Raw genomic sequence first — 26,464 nt, 5'->3', positions numbered from 1 at the left:
TGTAATGGTGTGGGGGATATTGTTTTGGCACACTTTGGGCCCCTCAGTACCAACTGAGCATCATGTCAATGTCACAGCCTACCTGAGTATTGTTGCTGACCATGTCCATCCCTTTAAGACCACATTACCCATCTTCTGATGGTTACTTCCAGCAGGATAACACGCCATGTCATTAAGCACAAATCATCTCAGATTGGTTTCTTGAACCTGACAATGAGTTCACTGGACTCAAATGACCTCCACAGTCACCAGATCTCAATCCAATAGAGCACCTTTGGGATGTGGTGGAACGAGAGATTTGCATCATGGATGTGCAGCCGATAAAACTGTATTATCTGCGTGATGCTATCATGTCAATATGAACCACACCCCTGAGGAATGTTTTCAATACATAGTTGAATCTATGCCACGAAGGATTAAGGCAGTTGTGAAGGCAAAAGGGGGTCCAACCCGATACTAGTAAGGTGTACCTAATAAAGTGGCTGGTGAGTGTAGATATATACACGCACATATACAGGTCCTTCTCAAAATATTAGCATATTGTGATAAAGTTCATTATTTTCCATAATGCAATGATGAAAATTTAACATTCATATATTTTAGATTCATTGCACACTAACTGAAATATTTCAGGTCTTTTATTGTCTTAATACGGATGATTTTGGCATACAGCTCATGAAAACCCAAAATTCCTATCTCACAAAATTAGCATATCATTAAAAGGGTCTCTAAACGAGCTATGAACCTAATCATCTGAATCAACGAGTTAACTCTAAACACCTGCAAAAGATTCCTGAGGCCTTTAAAACTCCCAGCCTGGTTCATCACTCAAAACCCCAATCATGGGTAAGACTGCCAACCTGACTGCTGTCCAGAAGGCCACTATTGACACCCTCAAGCAAGAGGGTAAGACACAGAAAGAAATTTCTGAACGAATAGGCTGTTCCCAGAGTGCTGTATCAAGGCACCTCAGTGGGAAGTCTGTGGGAAGGAAAAAGTGTGGCAGAAAACGCTGCACAACGAGAAGAGGTGACCTGACCCTGAGGAAGATTGTGGAGAAGGGCCGATTCCAGACCTTGGGGGACCTGCGGAAGCAGTGGACTGAGTCTGGAGTAGAAACATCCAGAGCCACCGTGCACAGGCGTGTGCAGGAAATGGGCTACAGGTGCCGCATTCCCCAGATCAAGCCACTTTGAACCAGAAACAGCGGCAGAAGCGCCTGACCTGGGCTACAGAGAAGCAGCACTGGACTGTTGCTCAGTGGTCCAAAGTACTTTTTCGGATGAAAGCAAATTCTGCATGTCATTCGGAAATCAAGGTGCCAGAGTCTGGAGGAAGACTGGGGAGAAGGAAATGCCAAAATGCCAGAAGTCCAGTGTCAAGTACCCACAGTCAGTGATGGTCTGGGGTGCCGTGTCAGCTGCTGTTGTTGGTCCACTGTGTTTTATCAAGGGCAGGGTCAATGCAGCTAGCTATCAGGAGATTTTGGAGCACTTCATGCTTCCATCTGCTGAAACGCTTTATGGAGATGAAGATTTCATTTTTCAGCACGACCTGGCACCTGCTCACAGTGCCAAAACCACTGGTAAATGGTTTACTGACCATGGTATCACTGTGCTCAATTGGCCTGCCAACTCTCCTGACCTGAACCCCATAGAGAAGCTGTGGGATGTTGTGAAGAGAACGTTGAGAGACTCAAGACCCAACACTGTGGATGAGCTAAAGGCCGCTATCGAAGCATCCTGGGCCTCCATAAGACCTCAGCAGTGCCACAGGCTGATTGCCTCCATGCCACGCCGCATTGAAGCAGTCATTTCTGCAAAAGGATTCCCGACCAAGTATTGAGTGCATAACTGTACATGATTATTTGAAGGTTGACGTTTTTTGTATTAAAAACACTTTTCTTTTATTGGTCGGATGAAATATGCTAATTTTGTGAGATAGGAATTTGGGGTTTTCATGAGCTGTATGCCACAATCATCCATATTAAGACAATAAAAGACCTGAAATATTTCAGTTAGTGTGCAATGAATCTAAAATATATAAATGTTAAATTTTCATCATTACATTATGGAAAATAATGAACTTTATCACAATATGCTAATATTTTGAGAAGGACCTGTATATGACCTGCATGCTGTAAGCCTTGGTCTTCATGATGCTGTAATGTTCTCTAACAAATCTCTAAGAATAAATTACATTCAAGCAGACTCTATGTACAATTAAGGTAACTTTTGAAGGCAATTGATTGAGTTGGATTTTATTTTGGGAGTAAAGAGGGCTTGCTATTTTCCTTTCTGTTCACAGTTATGTTCTACTTTGTGTTGCTCTGTCATGTCAAAGAGCAGTCAAACACAGTTAAGTGTATATATATATATATATATATATATATATATATATATATATATATATATATATATATATATATATATATATATGTGCGTGTGTGTGTAGGGTGGAAAGACTGAAAGAAATTGGCCAAACTCGACCAAAAAAGCTGCATATTTAAATACTTTTTTGCTAAATTACCAATATGAATTTTAAAAAATTGTCAATTAAGATCCCCGAAATTTTCTAAAACTGTCCCCTACAATGATGTTTGTCAGTGTGTTTTAAAAAACACACTGACAAACAAAATAAATATGATTTATTTTAATAATATTGACCACAATTTTGTTGCACCTAAACCAGATATCTATTTTTACTACTTGCATGTTAATGATTATGTTTAAGTTAATTTATTCTGGTGGAAATAAAAGCAAGTTTGTGTCACTAGCAATAATAATAATAATAATATTTCATGTGGTACAAACAAAGAACTAGCAATGACATTTATTCACAAAATGAAGAGAAGGGACCCTAAAATGTAACCTTGGGGCATCCCATGACTGATGAATTTGTAAGATGATTGTTATTTATTTTCATATACATGTTGATGCCTTCCAAACAAATAGCTAGTAAACCAGTCTAGTGCGAAGCCCAATGCTATGTTTAGTAATTTCTTAATTAGAATGTCAAAATTAAGGGTATCAAATGCATTAGATAAGGAGAAAAAAATCCAAATTGGGAGGTAATCTTTATCAAATGCATCGTTTTGTTTAAGTAGAACAAGTACTGCCATTTATAGAGATGTGAAATATTCAATATACCCAACTGAATATTAATTTATTTATAATATTCACATATTAATGTCTAATTTTAATAACTTTGTTTTATTTGTTTCATTTTTTCTATTCAAAAGAAACTAATACTTGTTATATCAAACCCTTTCTCTCTCCTAGACATGGAAATTGACTGAGCTTTTACTGTAACTAATTATATGTGCTCTCTTTCAGACTCTAACCTTGAAAACTGGCTCAGAGTTGATCTGTTCTTTCTTTCTAGGTGAAACGACTAAAGGAGCTACATCCATTAACATTTACTTTTCCTTCCCATAGAAAGGACTTCTGGATCAGTGCTTCTTTGTTCTTTTTCTGTCTCTGCTCTGTTCTCTCAAACCCCCAGTCGGTCGTGGCAGATGGCGCTCACACTGAGCCTGGTTCTTCCTGTTAAAAGGGAGTTTTACCTCTCCGCTGTCGCTACATGCATGCTCAGTATGAGGGATTGCTGCAAAGTCAACGCCAGTGACTGTCCACTGTGTCTACATGCTCATCCAGGAGGAGGGAATGCTGCAAGTCACTGACTGGATGCAATCTGCTGGGTTTCCTTAGATAGAAAAACTTTTTATCCAATTTGAATAAAAAGCTAACTCCGACTGCACTGTTCAATGGTTAGGATTAATTGGAATGTATGTACCTGACTGTTGTGAAGTGCCTTGAGACAACATGTGTTGTGAATTGGCGCTATATAAATAAAACTGAATTGAATTGAATTAAAAGAGATAGTAATTCAACTGCAATGCATTGTTCGAGCTGCAGAAGAAGGTAGTACACCCTACATCCATATAGCCTTACCCCCTTTGGCTGAAATTACATCAGTAAAATTCTTCTTGCCATCTAGAATTTCAAAATCTGTCTGAGGAAAGTTTGCCTCACTCCTCACTTTCAGCTGTGGGATGTTTGAGCAGTTTCTTACATTTGCAGTTTGTTTGAAGTCACCCATCTCAACAGATTAAAGATCTGGGCCTCGACTCTGTCTATGACTTTCCATTTCTTAGTTTGCAGTATTGGTATGTTTTGGGTCATTGACATGTTGCAGAGTTCAGTTCTGCTTTATGTTTATTTTTAACAGATTGTCTCAAATATTAATCAATCACCCTGTGATACATGGAAGACGTTATGGGGAATTCTAGAACAGTGGACTGGCCAGGTCCTCCTCCAGCAAAGCAACTGCAAACCATGACACATCTACCTCCATGCTGTACATTGTCCTGTGTTTGATCTATGCCAACCATGTATTTTGTTTTTAAATAACTCAACGTTAAACTCATCTGTCCAAAGAACATTTTTCCATAAAATGTTTGATCTTCGTCTTTGTTCACTGTGACAAAGTGTCTTAGAGAGCAAATGTTACCTATTTGCAGACCTACAATGAAACACAGTCTCTTTTTTACTGTAAAGGCATGCACTTTGTTTTAGGAGTCTTCCTTGAACATCTTGCAGACTGCTTTCAGCGTGAACTTGCTTGGAGGGCTGTACCTGGGCATGCATGCAGCTGATTAGAATGTTCTATACTTGTAGGCTGCTTTCTGTAAAGCAGAATGGCTGATTTTAAATTCTTCTGAGACCTCTTTGAAGCTTTTATCAGACTCATTAGCTGCTTCAGTCTTCTTACTGTAGGCCTCAGACAGCTTTTTGGATCTTACTTGATGTTCACTCTCAATTATCTGAAATGCTGAGTAATATCGTTCTCATCATGTCCACACTTGTATTAGGAATAAACATGGAGTTGTTGTAATCTATTACATACCATAATCTATGGTATTACATACCATAATCTATTATATATACTGTATGTACATTTAATATTTTAGAAAAGATTTATAAAATATTTTCTTTTAATTGAGTTGTTTGGCTTCCTTACTTGATTTTCTCAGTATTATAAAAACTGACACTATATATCCATTTGTCCAAATATGTTTGTAGAACACACCGGCTCTCACATGACATCCTATTTTTTTTTACATGACTGTAAGTGGTATTTATTCTTTATTAATATGTCTTTTATGTTCTCCATTCCTTTCCCCCTTCAAAAATACCTTTGTCACTGGCCCAGATATTGTTGTTCTCATTTTATGTTTTCCCCTTTCTTTCTTTCCTTTTCACCTATCCGTAATTGGAGCCCATTGTCTCAAGGTGACCTGGAGCATCTGGAGCTGTTTGCCGCAATATACAACGCAATTTAATAGCAGCCAGGAGCTGTGAGGAGACTGGACTCCTGCCTTCTGGTGAATCCAAACATTGTGGCTGATGACCCTGTCAAGGTTGCAGCTCGGAGTTCATCTGCATACTTAGAAATTCCTACCGGGCAACCAAATTCAGTTTATTCATCTTGGAATTAATCTTGTCTGATGGAAAATCAAAAGCAAAAAGATTTTTGCACCAGATGAAACAGTTGAATGTCCCTGGTGGAAAATTAGGAAGTGCTGTGTGTCTCTGTGAAAACATGAATAAATGAATAATGTTTCAACTTCTTAGGTGGTCCTCACAGGCATCGGATTCTTCCTGACATGAATATTAAACCTCCACGCAGGTAAAGGCGTCTAATTGTTCTTAATTTCTCAATTTGCATCCCTCCCTGAGGAAAGATTATTGGAATATTTGTGAAACATGATGGGTGGTGTTATATTCTATACGTTTGCAGCAAAATCCATTGATTGCTTATATATGCATGACTGACATATAGTCCTTCATCTTTCAACACACAGCAAAACAGGTCCTTCATCAGCTTTGATGCTGCCACAAGACACGCAATTACAAACGTATGCCACAATCTGTCAAGGCTCTTAGGCACCGGGTGACAACAGTGAGCGGGGAGAATCCTAATCACAGGGTTTAGTCATCACTGTAAAGCTTACAGAGGAGAATAAAATAAATATAATAAAAGTTATCTTTAAAATTATAAATTTATATTATATTTACATTTTTCTATTCTATTTATTTATCAAACAAATCAAACAATCTGAGTTCTTCTATTTGCTTCTAACCAGACTTCCTTGCACTCTGTCTTGTAACCAAGAAAAATCTGAAACCCTGGTAAACTATGATTAAATTATTGAAAACGGCTGTAAATCGTCAGGTGTACAAATGTTCCCACTGTGGGTACGAACTGCTGCATGGTCAGTATGACAGGTGTTGTGGCAACTGGGTGTGAAAAATGTCTAGTGCAAACTGATAGTGCAGTGTACCCTGGGCAGTATGATATAGGTTGTTCAACCAATCTTCAAGGTGGTTAAGGAAACCTGATACAATAGTACTTCATCCATATTTTTAGACAGATTTTCTTTTTTAATGCTTTGAAGCATAAGCAAAAACAACTTCAAGAGGATACAAAGACTTTGTTGTTATGCTCACAGTTAAATGTTATTACATAATGACCAAAGGCTCCAGAGCTCTTTTCCACTGCTCAATTACCTTGAGCTTAAAAATACAGGATCAGTAGCAAAGCAGAGGATTAAATCAATATTACAGTCTAGTCTAAGGCAATGCTCCAGTAGAGAGTAATAGAAAAATCAAAGTGCTCAATGTTTGGTCTCTGAAACATTACTCACCTGCTCTCTTATCTCATCATCACAACAGAGAGAGAGAGAGAGTGGGAGAGAATAATCGTAGCATCCAGTCACCTTCAGTTAAAATGGCTTATCTGTCTAAATTTATCTCAAGCATGTGTTGTTTGAAAATCTGTCTGATTCATCAAATTCAAACCAAACTTTATCAGGTTAACATATATTTTACATTGAAAGTTGGTCTGTTTGTGTAGTGTACATGTGCACAGTCCGACCCAAACAATGGAGCGTATTCCTCCAGGAGGCTTCAGCAGTTCGACTGACCTCCATATAACAGGATCAGAGAAGGGGAATTGGATCAGGAACCACATAAGCTTCTTCATTTGTTATTCACTCTTATTTCACAACTTGTTTAAACTTAACTATTACACTAAACTCACAGACTACCATGCTCTTATTGATATTCCACTATTTCCTGTTACATAAGAGGCACATACCTAGACTGGGCATAGTAACAGTATAATGTCAGTTACTGCCATGTATGATGAAGTGACTTGGGTAAAGAAGAAAAGACCATTTAGGCAGAAGTAAAAATCGGAAATGAGGAGGAGCTCTTGAGTGTAGAATCTGAACAGCAGCCCACTGTGCCACAAAGTCCTATGTGGAGTCATAATTTGTTTGGGATTTTATCCTAATGAAGACTGGATCACAGGGGTAATGAGGGGCGGGGCAATAGTAGAACTCATAATTAGGGACCACCCTATGAACCAATATGGTGTTCGTCATGGATATCTCATGCTTAACACAGAAATCCAATAACAAAACTGCTTGTATTCAGACGTGGAACATTGTTCCACCCAGTCACACTCAGGCCTTGCCTATCAACATGCTTACAGTAAAATCAACTTCAATATTTTGCTGTACAGGTGGTGGGTCCAGGTGAAGGGGTCTTCTACAACATTCATTGTCTGAGCACTGTCAAGGTTCAGGAGCTAAGGTTCAACCACAAGCAATCATTTTGGTCTACCATCAACAAGATTGTTAAATCTCCCCTTGTCTGACTCCTCTCATGTGGTCAATTTTCAATGAGAGACCCTACCAGGAGCTGGAACCCTGGACTGCATAGTCCTCAGGATCACAAGGGTACTCTAACCCCTCCACTCTTTAAAAATGGCAATACAGTGGAGTGGTATAGGGTATGATGCTCATATTGTAGTGCATCCCTTATCTACATTAAGCCAGGAAAATGGGAAATAAAACTATGTAATTCATTGTCACTGGCTTAATATGCATAACACAGATGCATGAGTGAAGTGGCCCATGAAACAAAATTGAAAAATCCTGTAAAAGTATTAATGCAGGAAACCATTTTTTACACAAGCAACAGCAAGGGTCGTGTTACAAGTAGACATGTTGATGAAATAAATCATTTTAGTAATTAATTAGTGGGGGAATAAAATAAAGTACTGACACTACTCAAACAAAATCTACCCATTTTGTTTTTGTTCATTTAAACGTTAGTACAGCTAGCTGCCACAGGAAGTTAGAAAAATACCAGTTTAAGCTACCCATGAGTCACAGACTTAGGATTTTTTTATGACCTGTGATCCGGCCATCAAATAGATTTTTAGTGCAGTTAGCTTATTCACTAGCTTTTGATACCGGAGGAGCAATAGTTGTTCATTTAATTGTGGCCTTATTATTTCTGATACCTTTTTTGATGTAATCCTTATTATTATTATTAGAAGACTCATTTTGGAATTTCCAAAGACAAATCAGTGGCTGAGTAAAAATCCTGGTTTGGATTTCTCTAATGAGCTTTACAATTGAATGAAGCAAAGATGTTTGCAGGAATGGTGTCGACATTTCTCTTTTTTCAATGCTGAGGGTTTGTGACCTGCTTCTCTAGAGCTGCATGCACCTCTCCAGTGGTGTTTTTGTCACTTTGACCACAATAATCAGAGGAATGGTAAACAATATTCAATCTAGTTTTTTTTTTCAGTTCCAAAATGAACCACTTCTTTTTTTTATTTCAGTTAATTTGGAAAATCAACTAAAAAAGGTTTGCATTATTACAGGTTATGATTATTTAAAAGAAGAGCTATGCATAAAAATATTCACAGATGCAAGTATAATTTTTTCTTAAAAATGTAAGTAACTTCTGTGTTGAGCAAGGAAAAATGTAAATTATAAAAAACAAGAACAAGAAATGTGTTATATCTTATTTTTAGGGGTCAAAAGGTTTCATGGCTCTAGATAAATTGTATTGGATGAGTAAGAGAGCAAAATGACAGAAGATCCTAAAAGTTACTGACCTTTGTTGAAGTCTTTGCAACTGTATGTAGCATATTGCAACATAATATTAATTTTAATGAATCCAATATTTGATTTGCAAGCAAACATACGTAATACATTTGTATTTTTTTGATCAAATCATATCAAATTTCACCGGAGATTGTGTGGAAATGGTTAAATTAACTTAAACCACACTAAGAGAGCAATCATAGCAAGATTCATAAAAAAAAAAAACTCCCCACAATAAACACCAAATAAAAACAGTGTTTTCTTTATATACTTCACAAGTGAATGAAGCTAAGGCTCTAAAAAAAGACACTTATATATTCATCGAAAAAGACTCTTTAATTGGTCTTTGTGATTAATTACAGGGTGTAGGAGCCTGGTAATATAGATGCTATAATAGTTTTCACTCACCTCATTTATTTCAATAATTAAACAGTTTGAGGGGATGGTAAAAAGAGGGATGAAGAGGGATATAAAAGAGTCAAAAAAGGGAAAGAGATCATCTGCTAACTGATGCTGTTAATAAAATAGTACCAAATGTTCGCATTAAACCGACAGCAGTTTTTAAACAGAAAAAATTGAATGTGCCAGAGGTGTGTATAGAAAAAACGAGTGATTATAAAGTCCTGATATATGTAGAATACATGAATATAACATTAATCAACCTCAAATAACACATTCGACTATAAGGTTATAGTACTTAGAATACATAATTTATTCAATGTGAGGCCTGTGTGTTGTAGCCTCATATGTAGATACAGTGAGAATGACATCTGTGGTTTAAGACACCTAGTGCTGGTCAATGCTGTTCTAATTCTGGAATTGTTTTGCATATTGTGTTGATAGTTGAAAGTGGCTGCTTCCTGTAACTCATCATTATGACTCAGAGTGATTATATTTGCTTCAGAAAACTGGCAATTTTTTGTGTCTATTTAAAATCAGTATTGATTGCCTCATGTCAAAAGTAAACACTTCACATCTTAATTTCAGCTGTTTTCAGATGTCTAATGTTTAGTGATGGCTGCTTATCCAGCTTGTCTTTCCAGATGTAAACAGTTTGTCTACCAGATAATAATCAATGTTTAATTCTAGCCATCCACATAGAAAATTTCAAGCACACACACAGGAATAAATCTCAGAATACAGTTTAACCCTGTGCCAATAACAAGGAATCCTGTAAAAAGATGAACACTGTTTATGGGGAAGCAGCAGCTGAGTTAAACCAGTCAAACCCAGCTTTCCACAACTTTATCAAGGGTAGATTGGTGAAAGTGCAGTCTTTTTCTAGCATCTGATCCAAATTACTATTCTTTACCTCACAAAGACACAATAAAAATAAATACAACTGTAAATCTAACAGCAAAAAACTTTCTGAAGTTGTAACGTTTATTATTCTCGTCTTCTGTATCATCACAGTTTCTATCCATTAATGTTTCAATTCAAACTTCAGATTCTAGACTGGAAACACGTCGCCAAGGCCGAAGTACACAAGGACTCCCCACAGGCTGACCTGCTCCGCCTTGCACTACCTGGGCCTCCGAACCAGTCTGGGGTCCCTGATAGACCCCATAAGCTCCATACACATTGTCTTGATACAATAGGCTTCTCTGACCCCCACATCGCCCACCACCACAGGCCAACAGCTGGCACACTGGGCTGGCACTCTGGCTGTGGTGCTGGAGATCCAGTGGGCTGTGGTAGATTGGGAGTCCGGGGTATGAGTTCAGATAGTGTGTGTACTGTCGACTGAGCAAGCTTGTGGCTCTGCGCACCATACCCCGCCCTAATCCAGTTCCATTTCGCACTGCTTCTCCGTATGTTGGGAGGTGAGTGGAGTGGGAGTAGCGCAGTCTCTGGCCCTTCCGTCCATTTGGCCTCCTCTGGTCCTCCCGTATGTGGAGGTAGGCCTGGTTCCTTGGGAGGCACAGGTTGTTTCGAACATGGGCAGGATTGTAAGGCTTGGCAGATGTTGTAGGAGTAACAATACATGGAAACAGGTCTGGCAAGGTTGAAGGGGATTGGCTGGATAGAGAAGACTGTGATTCTTCAAGCTGACGAATTTGGTCATTGCCCCAAGTTGCTTTAAGAAAAGATGGGCGGCGGTGCCTCCTTCGTCCTCTCAGCACAAGATCCTCTGGAGGCCAAGAGCTGTAATTCTCCACCCGGGGACATATTCCCTCTCCTGAGTAAACATTGTCAACACTTGGGGCAGAGATATGGTTCTCCTGGAGGTGATTGGCTTTAAGTTCAGTCAGACTCAAAGTGCTTTTGTCATTCTTTCCCTGATCCCCATATGTCCTCCTTTCCACATTCCCATTCTCACACTGAAAACTCTTGGACCTCCTTTTTGGTTGGGAGAGGCCTAATTGGAAATGTTGGTTTTGAGGTGAGGAGACTGGATGAGATGTGTAAATGTCAGGCAGCTGGAGATCAGAGTAGGCAATAAAGGGGGAATGAGAATGGGAGCCTACATAGACCCTCCCTGTAGTCTGGTAGTGGTGTGGGTGCTGATGAGGGAGCGGTTCCCCTACAGCCAGGTGGGGGGTGCTCAAACTGGATACAGGAAGTTGTCTGTCATACAGACACGATGTTGAATGAGTTGGAAGTGTGTAGCGTAGTGGGGTTGGCCTAGTTACACCCCTGTGTTGTTTCAAAGAGGTAACACCAGTCAGAGGCGGGGTAAGGGAGCCCTGAGGAATGGAGCAGTGATTTTCAGCAACATAAGCAAAGCCCCCCGGAACAGCCTCAGTGGCAACTTGTGGGACGCGAACAGGCATACTACCACCATGACGGGTCAACTGCTCTATGGTCTTGGTAGCATTGTCCAGGGAGCTCTCAACATTTGCAGTAGAGACCAGGTCCTTGGCAGTGCGAAGCATCTTTAGCATGTTTGCTTGAGCATAGTTGGAGGTCAGGTCAGGCTTGGCCAAACCAGATGAATGTCCAGGATCCTCCACTCCTTTGAAACAACTGTAAATACCCTGGAATGTTAAAGACAAGCAAAAAAAAATTTGGTTACGAAAAAGAAGTAGGACAAAGACAATAAGATACCTAGATTATTTCAAACAATCAGATTCCAAAATGTATTGTTTTCCAGCAGAATTTTAAGCAATCTCTGGATCAGAAACCAGCCACTCATTAACTTTTAAAAAACCAAAAACTTGGAAGTAATTTAAATCCTTTGTTTTGCTAATGAATTAATTTGGCCCTGAGGCATGTTAAAGGTACCAATTTATTATGCATTCACCCAGAACTGAAAAAAACAAATAATTAAAGGTGTTATGATTGCTCCAGCAAATGCAAAGCAATGCCAAGCCTAAAGTCACCTTCAGAAAAAAGTCTTATTGCATGGACAAGGAACAAAATCCCATGACTTTTCTTCCTGAGAGGGCCAACTTTAATTTGAATTTAGACCTGCTCAATAGGAACTAATGACAGCAATTTCTTTTTTAAGTTTATGAAACAATAGTCAAATGATATACTTAAGACTTACGTCCATTAGAGCGTTGGGACCCCAGCCATGGATTACAACATAGATGAACATGGACTCTAAGCTGTACATAATTGAAGGTCAGTATGAACTTTTCTACACATTTTAGTGTCAAACTAACTTGTACCTAACCCAGCCCAGGAGGAGGAGTCATGGCTCACTCCCCATGACATCACTGTTTTCTACGACACGGATTTCCAGCAGGAGAACCGGACGGAGGGACACAACGTGCGAATTCAATTCAATTCAATTCAAAAATACTTTATTAATCCCAAAGGGAAATGACTCCTTGCCGGCGAGCAAACAAACTCTTAGACCTGATAAACTTTATGTAATGGGTGGTTTTTAAACACAGATCGGCCATAATGCGCCGTCAATGCTTATGCATTTTGATCCTTTTATTGATGGTATTTTACAAGTACATATTTGATTTTAAATTAGTGATAACAAGCTATAAGCTCCTTTGGTTAGCTTCAACCACTAATGGCTAAAGTAACACGTAACCCGCCGCCATCTTCAAGGGCGTAACTTTGGGTCCAACATTGGGGGGGTTAGGCACTTATTTTCAAGCGTACCAAACTGTACTCAGAAGTAGAAGGTGTGACAGTAAATAGGTGTATTTTGTACCTCTAAGCAGTGCTTTAAGTGGAAATAATAAGTGCCGGTGTTACATCAAATTCTGCGACCCATCAAATTCTGCGAGCGCATGGGCGATAGTGTACATTCCTCTGCATGTACATTTTGAAGACCAACGAGAAGAAGAGTATTTATGTAAACTGCGTAAGCACTGATACATGTGAGACTGTAAACTTCACGGAACATTATTTCGGTTGCATTGACAGAACAAATATAATGTATTTGTTTGTATTTGACGCTGAACACAGTTGGACGGCCTATCGCATTGAATGCCTATGTGCTGCTGTTTAAATATGTAAACCAACTATTAACTCATCGTTCAATAAATCGTAAACGATAAATAAATGTTTCCAAGCGCTTTATTGGGCGGGGAGGGGGTTCACAACGGTTTCTAATATTTCTGCCACCTCTTCATTACAGTCAGCTCTCATTTAAAATAATATCCCCAAATAGCCAGAATCACAGTGTCCAGAATCACTCACTGCCCAGCAGCTGCTTCCACAAGTAAACAGTGAACGCCGCTGCTTTATAGTGAAAGCAGGTTGGGCGATACCAAGTTTTTGCAGGGAGAGGGGGGGTTACATTACCAGATGATTAAACATGCTAATGTTGTACCCAAAATTGATAATGAATAAAGAAAATTAACATGTTATTCATGTAAGATGTTTTTTGTAAATCGAAATAATGTGATTTTATTGGGGGTTTATAGTGATTGGATCAAACTATTGGGGGGGTCATGACCCCACTATCCCCCCGGCAAATTACGCCTATGGCCATCTTATGAGTCTATTAGGAATCCTTTATCCAGAAAGGTTGTTAATTTCCAATCTAGAAAAATTATATTTCCCTAAATATTATTTTACTAAATGTGTTAGCTAATTAAACACACTCATTTATCCAGAAAGGTTTGGTAATAGGAAAAATAATATTTCCCTAAATATTATTTTAATATTTCCTTAATAATATTTATTTAAATATTATTTTACTAAATTAAGGCAGCTAATTAAACACCATTGACAATTAGTCATCTGGAAGGTTGGTTTTATTCAGCAAATCATTCTTTTAAATATTATTTTCTTAAAATAATGTTTTACCTGAGGCTGCATTGTGAATGGGGGCTTGAATGTATGCCAATTATAGGGGTTAAGTTAGTCTTGGAACTAACTTAACCTCAATTCCAGATTCCTTAAGATAATCCTTGGTTCTCAAACATAAATAACATTGAATGGTAATGTTGCATCACTTTATTGGTCATGGTTTTAACCATCTTTGATTCACTTGTTTATATTGTATATAGAGTTTATTGGTCTTTCTTATTTTTTCATTCTGCTTGGTAGTTTACTTGGATTGCTCTAGTATAGTAAAGAGTTTGTTGATTGAAATATTTGACTTTGCGTTTACTTATTCTTGTTATAAATTATTGTACTTCAAGAAATTGTGTGAATTTATTCCACATGTGTGCAGAGGTTTGCTGTTCAGTAATGCAGTAATACCATTTTCATTATCGTCCTAATATCACCGCCTTATTGGGCTGGTATTCACCAGACAACACTTAACAGACAAAATAATTATTTAATAAAATATTAAAATATTAATATTAAATATTAAATAATATATTTAAAATAATAATCACAAGAGATTTCTCATGTTACACACATCCTTAAACAATTTAACAACAAACTACAGCTAAAGCTATCAAATTCAAAGGCTAAATAAACAGGATTACAGAAGCTTTTTAACATTTTGTCTTTGTCTGTGTACCTGGCTATTATCAAATAGAGACTTCCCCTCAAAGTAATACCCTGCTATTAGATGTACTCATTCATTAGCGTACCGTCTAGCTTTGTATTAGAAGTTGTTAGTGGAATACAACTCTATTAATCAAATTATTGAGCAAGTCTTTAAATATGTCTACAAATATTTTACACAACTGATCCACATAAAGCAGTACAGTTAATAACCTAACCATTTAGTCAAAGTAAAAGTCAATAGGCAGCTTCTTGTCTCCTTTCTAAACCACTAGAGAATTAATATAAACAGTCGAAAAACCCAACCTAACAGTGAATGTAGGATTTTTACAAAATCTTTACCCTGCTGATGGCCAACAGGAAGTCAAGTTTATGAGACTTGTGTAGAGAGTGCCGCAGTTTCCAATACAGCAGGTGTTCCCAGGCAAAAACCAGCAGGCTGAGGCCCATCGCTACCAAAAGCATGTAGAAGACACCTGCCATGTTATCAATGTCCAACTTGCTGCTCATCACTTCATTCTTTTCATTTTGGCAGATACCAGAAAGCCAGACCGTCTCCAGACGTTCCGTGTCTCCTACAAGTTTATAAATGAGAGGGGGCAAAAAGGAAGTGTCAGAATTTCCAAGGGGTGATGAAAACGATAAAATGGACATCCCACGTTGTGCTAAGTAAATGTTATTCATTTCTGTTCTTAATGTAATGGATTTGTGGAACAAAAGAGTGTGAAGACACGATGAAAACATCGTCTTGTTTACCTAAAATTAACACATAATATCCATAAATTGATAAAACAGTTTTGTTGGGGTAATATTTTGGAACTATTGATTTTAATGTGATTTTTTTCAAGAACACAAGTTGACTCTTGGCTAAAGTTAGTTTTCCTCCACAAAGTTTTGGTTTCATTCGAACAAAGCACCTTCTTCCACATTGCTGGCAACAGGATTTTTATGGTTTCCTTTAACAAATACATTTTCCTTTTCTACTCTTCCATAAAAAAACAGATTTGTGGGCACAACTAATAGTTATCCTGTCAAAAGATTCTCCTACCTGAGCTGTGGATCTCTGCAGCTCCTCCAGAGTAACCATGCCTAGGCTGCCTCTCAGCTTAATGCTCTCCTTGCCCAACCTATCTGCTTTGGTATGCATGCAAGTAAATCATACCCTTTAAAGTTGCATTTATACTGAGAGCGTCAGTGTGAATAGGGCTAATACTAAAGCCAGCTAACTGAAAAATTTTTCAACTTTGTATTTGTTAAAACTTTTGAAAACCCAGTATCCATTTTTCTTCTACGCAATTGTGGACTGATTTTTGTTGGTCTATTCTATTAAATCCCTATAAAATACATTCTGGTTGTGAAATTTAAGATAAATAAATACTTTGTCATCCTGAGAAAACAAGGATTGTTTACTTAAGATAATGAGATAAATAACTTGTATGCAAGAGTTGTACGTACCTTTTTCTGCTGTATTTTTTACTGTGTGTCAGGTTGTGATTTGACTAACTTATTAATTTCATACATTTCCTAAAATTTCATGACATTTCATAATTTTCATACAATTTACAGAAGCACTAGTATGGTGTATATTAAATGATCAGTCACTGATCCCAGTGCAGACAGAGTGGACGTTTTTTTTCTTTTTGTGTATGTTCTCAATCTGTTGAGGACATACACAAATATATGTCAAAGGGATTTTATCAAAAGTGAAAAGGTATAAATAATAATTTACCAGCTTTCCCAACCTAAACCATTAACACTGAGCAGCGAAACTGACAAAGCAGCTGACCCACTGTGCACTTGTGGCTCTAAACCTTCAGCAGTTTCCTTGTTTAATAATCCATCTCAATCTAGTGATTAATCTGTTCTTCATCACTGAGCAGGCCTAAAGAACCTTTTTAAATTCCTTGTTTGTATGGTAATACTGGTCTTGATCAAAGATTTATGTCTGAACAATGGAGTATAGTGTGTAAAACACTACATCTTATCCTAAACTGCGATAAACACTACCACATTTTTCAGACATATCAGCCCTAAGCCAGGGTCCAATGATTTATTGCTAAAGTTCCCAAACAGATCTAACATTGGAAGATGACATGAAGGGTATTCAGACTAAAATAAGGCATGCTGAAAATGTTCTTCTGTCTCTGCAGCCTTAAACAGCAGTCACAAGTTAGATTTAGTATATGTGGAGTCGCAGGATCTCAATTCAAACACCTATAAAACTGAAAGCTAAATTACCACCTTTAAGTGATCTTGCAGAGCATTTTGAGTTGAATGAGACTGTGGAGTTTGCTTTAAAGTTATCCTTTTTGCAGGAGGCGTGTTGGACGAAGAAAGATGTTTACTTAGCAGAGGATTATTAAGAACTTTGCTTGATCCCACTGAATGGAAGAGGCTCACATGTCCTCATCTGTCACATCACAAAACACAGGAGCAAAGGAGATGACGTACAATAAGTCAATGGGATTGCCTTCTCTGGTCATCACTGCCCAGCTATACCTTTTACATAGCAAACTGTTTCTGCCTCTGTATTTCACTTCTGTAGATTTTTTTTTTTTTAAATCAGGCATTAAAAATTGCATAATTGTGTTTAATGTACATTTCTTGCAAAACTATAAAGTTTTATCTTGTTGTTTCTTTGATTGTGAAATTATAACTTACGGTTGTGATTGTTTGACAATTTTATGAATGCAATGAAGAGCTTTTAAGCAAAGTTCTATCTACATAATGTCTAGGCTTCTTCTCCAGATTCCTAAAGTTAGGTTCTGTTCAGTGGTCATTCAAATATTTCAGAAGATGTGGATATATTTATTACACAATATTAGAAGTTCTAAAATGCTTTTTTTTCCCACAAATGTTCTATTGCTTAACCAGGGATGGTACTATAGCCAGTTTTTAACAGGCTCTTCAAAAATACAATTAAAAACTACTTTGGTTTTCCACAGTGACAGCAAACCTACCAAGTAGTGTCCTTCCATTGAAATTTACAGGCTTGGCAAGGACAGCATTAACCAGAGGAGCAGCTAGGAAACCTCTGAACTTGATGACTATTAGTCATGCATTCAACAAATATTGTCTTTTGAAACAAGTAGCAAAGAAGAAAGGTATTGTTGAAGCTAGATTTAAGTAACTTTAGAAGCTGGTAGAATGGTCATATTATTTACACACCAATCAAGGATAACATAACAACCACTGACAGGTGAACTGAATAACACTGATTACCATCATGGCACTTATTAGTGGGTGGGATAAATGGGGCAGCAAGTGAATAATTACTTCTCAAAGTTTATGTGCCAGAAGCAGGGAAGAAAGGTTTTTTTGATTGCTAGACAACTGGGTCAAAGCATCTCGACAAACTGCTGCTATGCAGGAGTGTTATCAGACTGAATTCATCAATTTATATAAAAATTCATCCAATGAAGGAACTGTGGTAAATAAGGCAACCTACTGTATTTCAAATTACTAAAGAACTTCATGTTGGTTCTGATGCAAAGGTGTCAGAATACATTATCTCACAGTTTGCATGGGACTGCATTAGTGAAGGCCAGTTAGCATGGCCATGCTGAGCTCTCTCGACTGCTGAACGCACCAATAATAGGCACATTAGCATCAGAACTGAACTGTGTTTACTAAATATGTGTCCATGTGGATGTTACTTTGAAATGTACCACCTAGCTAAGCATACACCCTTTTGAGAAAACAGTACTTGCTGTTGGATGTGCTCTCTTTTAGCAGGATACTGCAACCTGCCACAAAGCAAACATGGTCTAAGAATCATTTGAGGAGAATAACGAGTTTGAGATGTTGGCTTCGTCTGCAACTTCCTTAGATCTTAGTTTAATGAATGTGAAATGTGCCAGACATACAAGTCTGATCCACTGAGGCTCCATCTCGCAGCTTACAAGGTTTAGAGGATCTCCTTCTAAAATCTTGGTGCCAGATACCACAGCATACCTTCAGGGATCTAGTTGATGCCTCAAATAGATCAGGGCTGTTTTGGCAGCAAAAGGAGGACCAACACACTGTTAAACAAGTAGTCATCAATGACTATAAATTAAAACCAAGGAATTGACCAAAAGTGTACTTTCTTTTAACATGACTTTATTTTAAGGAAGAATATTTTGGAAGGAATAGAAGTACCACAGATGTTTGAATAACTTCTACTTTTGCACATGAGCTACCTCATTATATATAGAACATGCGCAAAGCAGAACTTACCCAAGACTTGAGACTTTGAAGTCGAAATACATCTGTCATGAGATAAGCCTATTCCCCTGGGGGATGAATGCACAATGAATAATATATTTAGATCAAAATGTCAAAAATTGTCATGAAGTGTTAGAACTTCAACCTCGCACCAAAGTCTGCTATTTGGTCTATGGGTAATTTTTTAGAACCAACTAATGTCATCCTTGACAAGAAGGTTAGTCAGTTGGACAAGGGCTTTGAAGTTAAAATACTGCACCATTTCCAATGCTATGCAGGAATCACATGGGAACCTTTGGTAATAGTCAAGACAAAAGTGCCGAGAGTGGTCTAGAATTACAGATGAAGTTTTATTTTTCTAGAAGTATAAAATATTAACCTGTACATTGCAGTTTGTTTAGCTTACCATCTCCAAGAAACTGTAACAATGCCAAGTCAATTGGTCGTTTCCAGCGAGAGTCTTTCTCCAGAGCAATGCCATATCCTGTTGTGGCAAATACTTTCCCACTGCCAATCGTCACCAGTTTGCAACCCTCATCTTTACCAGCCATGTAATTTAAGACAGCAGCATCGTAGATGAAGGCATCCAGTTTCCTGCAGAAAAGTAGATCAAATGTAGTTCTTATATGCAGCAGGTCTCAGAAGTGTATGCCACCCTGTTAAAAACTGTGTTGTGGGGTAAAAATAACATAGATGGTTTGAAAACGTTTTCCACCTTAATGCCAAATTTATGCAGCAAAAATCTGCTGACAAACAAATACATCTATAAGGGGGAAATATACAAAACATTTTAAATAACCTGGTTGCATACCTGTAAACAACCTTAAAATTATACTTTTGTTAAACCACATTTTGATTCAATTCAATGTTCAATCTTCTTTAGTAGGGTTTTATTAAAATGTAAGATCTTGACTTGGTGATATTTGCCTTTTTCTACCTTGCAGAAGTTTTCCAAATCTATCAGAATGTGAGGACTTCTCTTGTCCACTGCCCTCTCTAGGCAACCCTCACAGAGTTTCTCTTTGAATTAGTTTAGGACTCAGGCTCGGCCATTGCAAAACATTATTTTCCTCCCATTAAGACATTCTTTTCATGATTTGGATATACTGACACTGACATGCTGAAAATGAATTCATATTCAGCTTCCTAAAAGGCCACTAAAGGTTTCAGGTCAAAACTGAGTTGCATTTGCAACAATTTATAATTTCACCCACCTTGAAAAGCAGTAAGATCCATCTGTGACGCAAACAATGTATGTCACAACCATCCTTCCTCATGATTGTTATTATCCTTTAGTAATTTGTAGTCTAGTTTTTGTGCCAAACAAACCTTTTGAAATAGTGGCTCAAAGTTTAAAGGTTGGTTTCATTCGAATATAACACATTCTCCTGCAAGGTTTTAGGGGATTTTAGCCAGGTCTGGCTGTTTTCTTTGGCAGAAAATCTTTCTGTCTTACAACCCTACTCCTTAGTGCAAACTTATGGAAAGTACAGGAGATTTGTTTACCTTCTACCCAAAACTTTGCTGTAGCTAATTTCAGAAATAATCATCTCACTTGAAACATGCCTAAGACAACCATCAATCAATTATTCTTTAGTTAGCTTTACAAGGAATGATTATGGTCACCACTGGCATAGCCAAATTTAATCAAAGAACTCTGAAGGACTTTCATGGCTGCTTGATCATTAAATACCAAAGGGCAGTGAAATTCTGGAAAGAAGCACTCTATGGCAGTAGCTGCTCCATATGGCTATAGTTAACAAGGCACTTCACACGTTATAGGAATTTTATCATATATTTAGATTTTGGAAATGTCATGCTCTACTTTTGAAACTAAATTTGTCAATCTCCTGGCCTGTCTTTTGACATTAAAGATGCTGTCAGCCATCACGTTGTTAATGATTTGCTCTCATTGTACCAACACGAGTCAGTCTATATCATCATCTAACAAGGATAAAAATCTTTTGGAAAGTGTAACAGAATTGGTTGTCCTGTATTGTAAGCTACTTTGCTCTTTTAAGGATGGTGTGGCTAAAATGTAAGTCTAAGGATGCTCACATTAAAGGGCTGACTTTGCAGTCATGTTTCAGGTTTTAAAAAAAATGTATTTTCGTCTAACACCAGCATAGGAAAATTAAAAAAGGTATATGCACATTCTCAAGAAATCAACTTCAAAGACTTCAAAATCTAAGCAAGTTTTCAAGATGAGATGACATGTCAAGTGTTTGATAGTGTTTTTTATATTTCACAAATTAAGTAACAAAAGATATGACTGCATCTAAAAATACAGCCATCACACTGGCCTAAAACAGAAATAGGTTGTAAAACACAAAGAGCATCAAATCTCTGCTGTGTCACCAAAATAGTGATCATTGCCGTCTTTTCATCTGATGACTGCTCTGTCACAAGAATCAGTTAAATATAGCTTCCAGGCAATAATTATGCTTATAGTGTGAGCAAATCTTTACCCGGTTTTCAGGCTCTGCAGAGCTTCTTCCACCCCCTTCTGGTTATATTTCATCATGTGAGTGTGCATGTCGGGATAGTTGCTGCGAATGTTCCTTTCTGTGCTCCCATTTGGAACAGTACCGAAGCGAAAAGGAGGATAATGCTCCTGCGGTTTCTGAAACTGAAGAGACACAGCAGAAGAGAGGAGAGGTGAAAAACGTTTGTAGATAGGTAGGGGAATACAAATAAACAAGATTTATACCCTTTGAACTTTTCCACATTTAATCACAATACAGCTGCAAACTACAGTGTATTTTATCGACCAACACCAAGTAGTACAAAACAGTGAAGTAGAGGGAAATTGATATATGGTTTCAATTTATTTTTTAATAATTACTTGGAAAGTGTTCAAAGCATTTGTATTTAGTTAGTCTGAGTTATTAATACATAGAGCTACATTTCGCTAAAGTTACAGCAGCAAGTTTTTGGGGGTATATCTACCAGGTTTGCACATTTAAAGACAGTCCATTCTATAATAAAAAATAGCTTGTGCCTGGTTACCCGGCTGGTTCATGTTTCTCTCTGATGGACTGGCAGCCTGGGGCTGCTGACGGTGGCGGGATGGTTGGGCGTGCTTGGCGGTATGCTGCTCTGCTGGCTGTTGTGTCTAGTGGGGGAATCAGGACGGCGGGCCAGAGGGTGGCGGGGAGGGGGTGCAGCGTGTAGGGCGGGGGGCTGTTTCCTCTTCTTGGATGTGGGGTCACCGGCATTTGAATCGGCTGAGCGGCGATGGTGGAGATGAGCTGGATAATGTTTCTCCCTGGTCTATCGTTGCAATGGCAGTGATGTGGCCTGTTTGTGTGGTTGCGGGGGCGTGGTAAGGGACGTTGGCCCCGGGTGCTTGCCACTGGCCGGGGACGTCTTGCCGGGTGAGTTTGTCCCATCTTGGTGTGGGGTGGGGATTCCGTTGTGGGCATGGTGCTTGGTGGTGTCTGCCCTGTTGCGCCTGTAGGCAGAGGCTGGGTGGCGTTGCGTGGGGCCCTTGCCTTGCCGTCATGGCTCGCTGTGTGGTGGGGGACAGGAATGCAGCAGTGGGGCTTGGAGTGGGGCTGTGTGTGGAGCTTGCGCTGTGTTGGTGTGGTGTCATCAGCTTTTCGGGGAAGGAGCTCACCTTTGGGGCTGTGCCTCTGTGGGGAGGGGATTCATGGCGTTTGAGTTCGGGGGCATGTGTTCGATATCTGTGTCCTGGTTGGGGGTGGCCCTGTGGGGAAGTTCATGTTGTGGTTCATGTTGGGGTGGGGGGCTCATGGAGTTGAGATCAGAATTCATTGGGGGGTTGGGACTGTTTCATCATGTGGCAGCTCTGGTTGGTGAGCTCATTTGGACCAGGTAGACCCCTCTTTTGTACATGGCCCCCTCTCTGGATGGGGGTCGGGGTTGGGGTTCGGGCGGTGCCGGCACTAGTCTGGGCTGGTGCTGGGGCGGTCTGGCTGTCTCCACTCCCGGAGGAAAGGGGACCACTTCCTGGGTCCGAGGGCTGGTTGCCCCTATGGGGTATTGGCACCTGGACCTGGGAGTGTAAAGTATGTATGGGGAGTGTGAGGGAGTGTACAATGTCTATTGTTGTTTGTCTTTATGTTGAGTGCATGGGTGTGAGTGTTTTTATGTGTACGCAAGAGGGTGGGAATGTGTGCTTGTGACTGTGTGTCTGTTTTTTGTGTCAGGTTGGGTCTTGGACTGCTCCCTCTCCTGGATCAATTTAGGCCCCTGATCAAATGCGGGGCCTATTTCCTCCCTGTCACACTACCTGCCGATGGTTGGCGTCTCTGCCCACTGGAGTACTTGTGGTTCTCGGTGCCTGGGGCTGGGTGCTTTGGTGTGTGCTGGCTCATTCCCGGAGGCTGCTTGCCAGGGCCTGGACCCCTGGGCTCTGTTGGGCCTCTGCTTGGGGAGTGATATGTCCTGGGGTCTCAAGCCTCTGGGTCCATGGCTCGATCTGCTCGGGCATCGCTGCAGCTCCCTGGGGCTTCTGCACTGTGGCTGCTGGGTGGTTCGCCTGGGACTCTCCCCTGCTCTTCTCTGGGGGGGTTGCGGTTGTCCCGGCGGTGGTTCTCCCGGGGTTCCTGTGCTCTGGGGGGCCTTTGGATGTCTATAGCCCGGATCTCCTTTATATCACTCCCAGGACCAGGGGGACAGGTCTGTGGCTCCTCACATTCGCTATTGCATATTTTTATGGAGAAACCTTGTATACTCAAGTGCACTCACACTCAGACCCACAGGTGTTTATACACAAATATATATACTGAGCTTCATTTACCGCTAATTACATCTTGCATTCATAAGTAATGCTCAATTTTCGGTAAAAAAGCTGTTAATATGAATGTTTCTGCAGGCGTAGAAGCAAGCAGGGTGTTGTTTTTTAATCTCTTCATCCTCCTTTCTCTGCTCCATTCTTTTCTCCTTCTCTCCCTTTTTCCTTTTTTGCCCCACCTCTCTCTCTTTCATGCTTCTTATTTTTTCCTTTTCATTTCTGTCCCCGTGTCCTTAACAATTGAAATAATCCCAAAGCAATTTGTTCTCAGGCTGCAGGTTCACTGGTGGTTCCAAGAGTCTCTAGAAGTAGAATCGAAGGCACATCCCTTAGTTATTAGGCTCCTCTCCTGTGGAACCAGCTCCCAGTTTTAGTACGTGAGGCAAACTCCCTGTCTACTTTTAAGGCTAGGCTTAAAGCTTTCCTTTTTCATAAAGCTTATAGTTAGAGTGACTTACGTTATCCTGAGCTATCTCTGTAGTTATGCTGCTATAGGCTTAGGCTGATGAAGGACATAATGACCACTTTCCCTTACTCTGCTACATTCTCATACTACTCTTCAATTTCACATTATTTGCTGTTATTTCAGCTTTTAACTCTATGCTCTCTCTTTGTTTTCTCTTCCTAGAAGCTACATCTGGCCTGGCTCTGTGTTTAGCTGTGGCACCTTCTTGGAAGGGGGACATCAGCTGAGCTTCTCCTACCAACAACTTCATGTTTCTCCTTCTACCAATGATACACTTGGCCCTGTCTTTCAGTCTCTCCTAGACAAAGCTACTGGCTGAGCTTCTACTGTGACTAACTGTATGTGCTCTCTTTCATACTCTAGACTTGAAAACTGCCTCAGAGTTCAACTGCTAGGCTGTATTATTTCCGAGATGAAGCCACTAAAGGAGCTACTACCAATAATGTTTTATTTTTCTATCCCATAGAAAGTACTCCCGGATCAGTGCTTTTGTGTTCTTTTTGTGTCTCTGCTCTGTTCTCTCAAACCCCCAGTCGGTCATGGCAAATGGTAGCTCACACTGAGCCTGGTTCTGCTGGAGGTTTCTTCCTGTTGAAAGGGAGTTTTTCCTTCCAGTCGCTACATGCATGCTCAGTATGAGGGATTGCTGCAAAGTCAAAGCAAGCTACTGCGCACTGTCACTACATGCTCTTCCAGGAGGAGTGAATGCTGCAAGTCACTGACTCGATGAAATCTGCTGGATTTTCTTAGATAGAAACCATTTTAACCAATTTGAAAATTAGGAACAATTGGAATGTATGTACCTAACTTGAAATCTGTATGATTCGATTGAAATGACTTTGTAAAGTGCCTTGAGATGACATGTAGTGAATTGGTGCTGAATAAATAAACTGAATTGAATTGAAATAGACATCAGTTTTCAAGTCCTGGATCAGATTTTCAGTGGGATGTAGTTCTGGACTTTGACTGGGTCATTCTATCCCATGATTATGCTTTGATCTAAACTGTCCATATCTTCAGGGTTACTGTCCTGCTGGCTTGAGACATTCTCTGTTGCAGATATGTCCAACTCTAGTCCTTAATGGCTAGTTTCTTGGATGTTTAAAATGTTCCCCAGGTTCAGCATAAATTATTGAAATGAATCTTTCATTACAAGGCCTCGGCAGAACTTGATATTACACTGAGGAGGCCCATGATTTACTTTGTTGGACCAAGGAAACATCTAAAATATCCAGAACACTGACTCTTGAGGTTTTGAGTTGGACAGCCCTGCGCTGCTGGTCCTACAAAGTATCGATTTAGGATGGCTGAATAATAATCCATTTCACATTTCTATTTCCATTTCACAGATTTCTATTTGTAAAAAAAAAGTAAACATTTTCTTTTTCTTCCAGATCGAAATCATACACTCCTTTTGGTTGGTTAATTACATAAAATCCCAACAAAATAGACTAGGGTTTGTGGTGGCATTGTGTCAAAATGTAGGAAAGTACAATGGACAAGAATACTTCTGCAACGAGCTGTGGAAGAATTGATATTTTTTTCTTAAAATCAGCTGATAAAAAAGAGAAAAATACGATATGTAAAAGAAGATAGCAGTTAACGGAAAACAGAAAGATAAAAAGTAAATAAAGTGAGAAAATGAGAGCCAAAAATGAAAAATAAAACTATTGACTGAAAAAAGTTAATAGAAGTAAGAAGGACAACTATTGGCACTGGAAGAAAGTGATAACCAGGAAAATATTGATCAAAAACAAGAACCAATAAGAATCCATTTAAATTGGAAAGCAAAGTGACAGTGAAGAAGATCAAGGGTAAAGGACAGAGATTGGATAAACAAAAGACAAATGCATCAGGCAAGGAAAAGGATTGAAATAAATTAGAAAAGGAAGACATGAAAGTAGACAAAGGACAAAATAACAATATAAAATAAAATTAACAGGATGGAAAAGTTCAGTAGCAAGAAAAGGAGATCAAGTAAAGGGAAAAAACACAGTACTGAAAAAAGATAAGAAAATGCTACACACCGATGATTAGATGGAGGGAGGGAAAAAATAATGTTGCATTCAAAACTGGTTCAATAAGCAGCAAATCCTAATAAATGGACTGTTGATCTCTCATTCACCTCAAGGTAATTAAACCTGACATTAGCCAATGCGTATTTGTTTGAACAATTGTGCTACATATACTTTAC

General features: G+C 39.1%; 1 protein-coding gene across 5 annotated transcripts in view; it reads right to left on the bottom strand.

Annotated features, from left to right (window-relative positions):
• Nucleotides 1-9,283: 9,283 nt before the first annotated feature.
• LOC124875669 (glutamate receptor ionotropic, NMDA 2C-like) overlaps nt 9,284-26,464 on the bottom strand; it is a 103,904-nt gene continuing 86,723 nt past the window's right edge. For 4 of the 5 annotated variants that reach the window (XM_047377958.1, XM_047377961.1, XM_047377959.1 and 1 more), the window contains exons 13-16: nt 21,514-21,674; nt 19,452-19,639; nt 15,182-15,414; nt 9,284-11,946 (exon numbers count right to left, since the gene is read on the bottom strand). In XM_047377958.1, the coding sequence (XP_047233914.1) occupies nt 10,405-11,946; nt 15,182-15,414; nt 19,452-19,639; nt 21,514-21,674 (2,124 nt within the window). In that variant the 3' untranslated portion in view covers nt 9,284-10,404. The remainder of the gene's footprint in view (nt 11,947-15,181; nt 15,415-19,451; nt 19,640-21,513; nt 21,675-26,464) is intronic. The other variant, XM_047377963.1, reaches the window with a different exon arrangement.

Source organism: Girardinichthys multiradiatus, chromosome 10 (genome assembly GCF_021462225.1).
Source record: "Girardinichthys multiradiatus isolate DD_20200921_A chromosome 10, DD_fGirMul_XY1, whole genome shotgun sequence".
Taxonomy (NCBI): Eukaryota; Metazoa; Chordata; class Actinopteri; order Cyprinodontiformes; family Goodeidae; genus Girardinichthys; species Girardinichthys multiradiatus.
The sequence above is the reverse complement of the archived record's forward strand: the minus strand, read 5'-3'. Positions and strand labels throughout refer to the sequence as shown.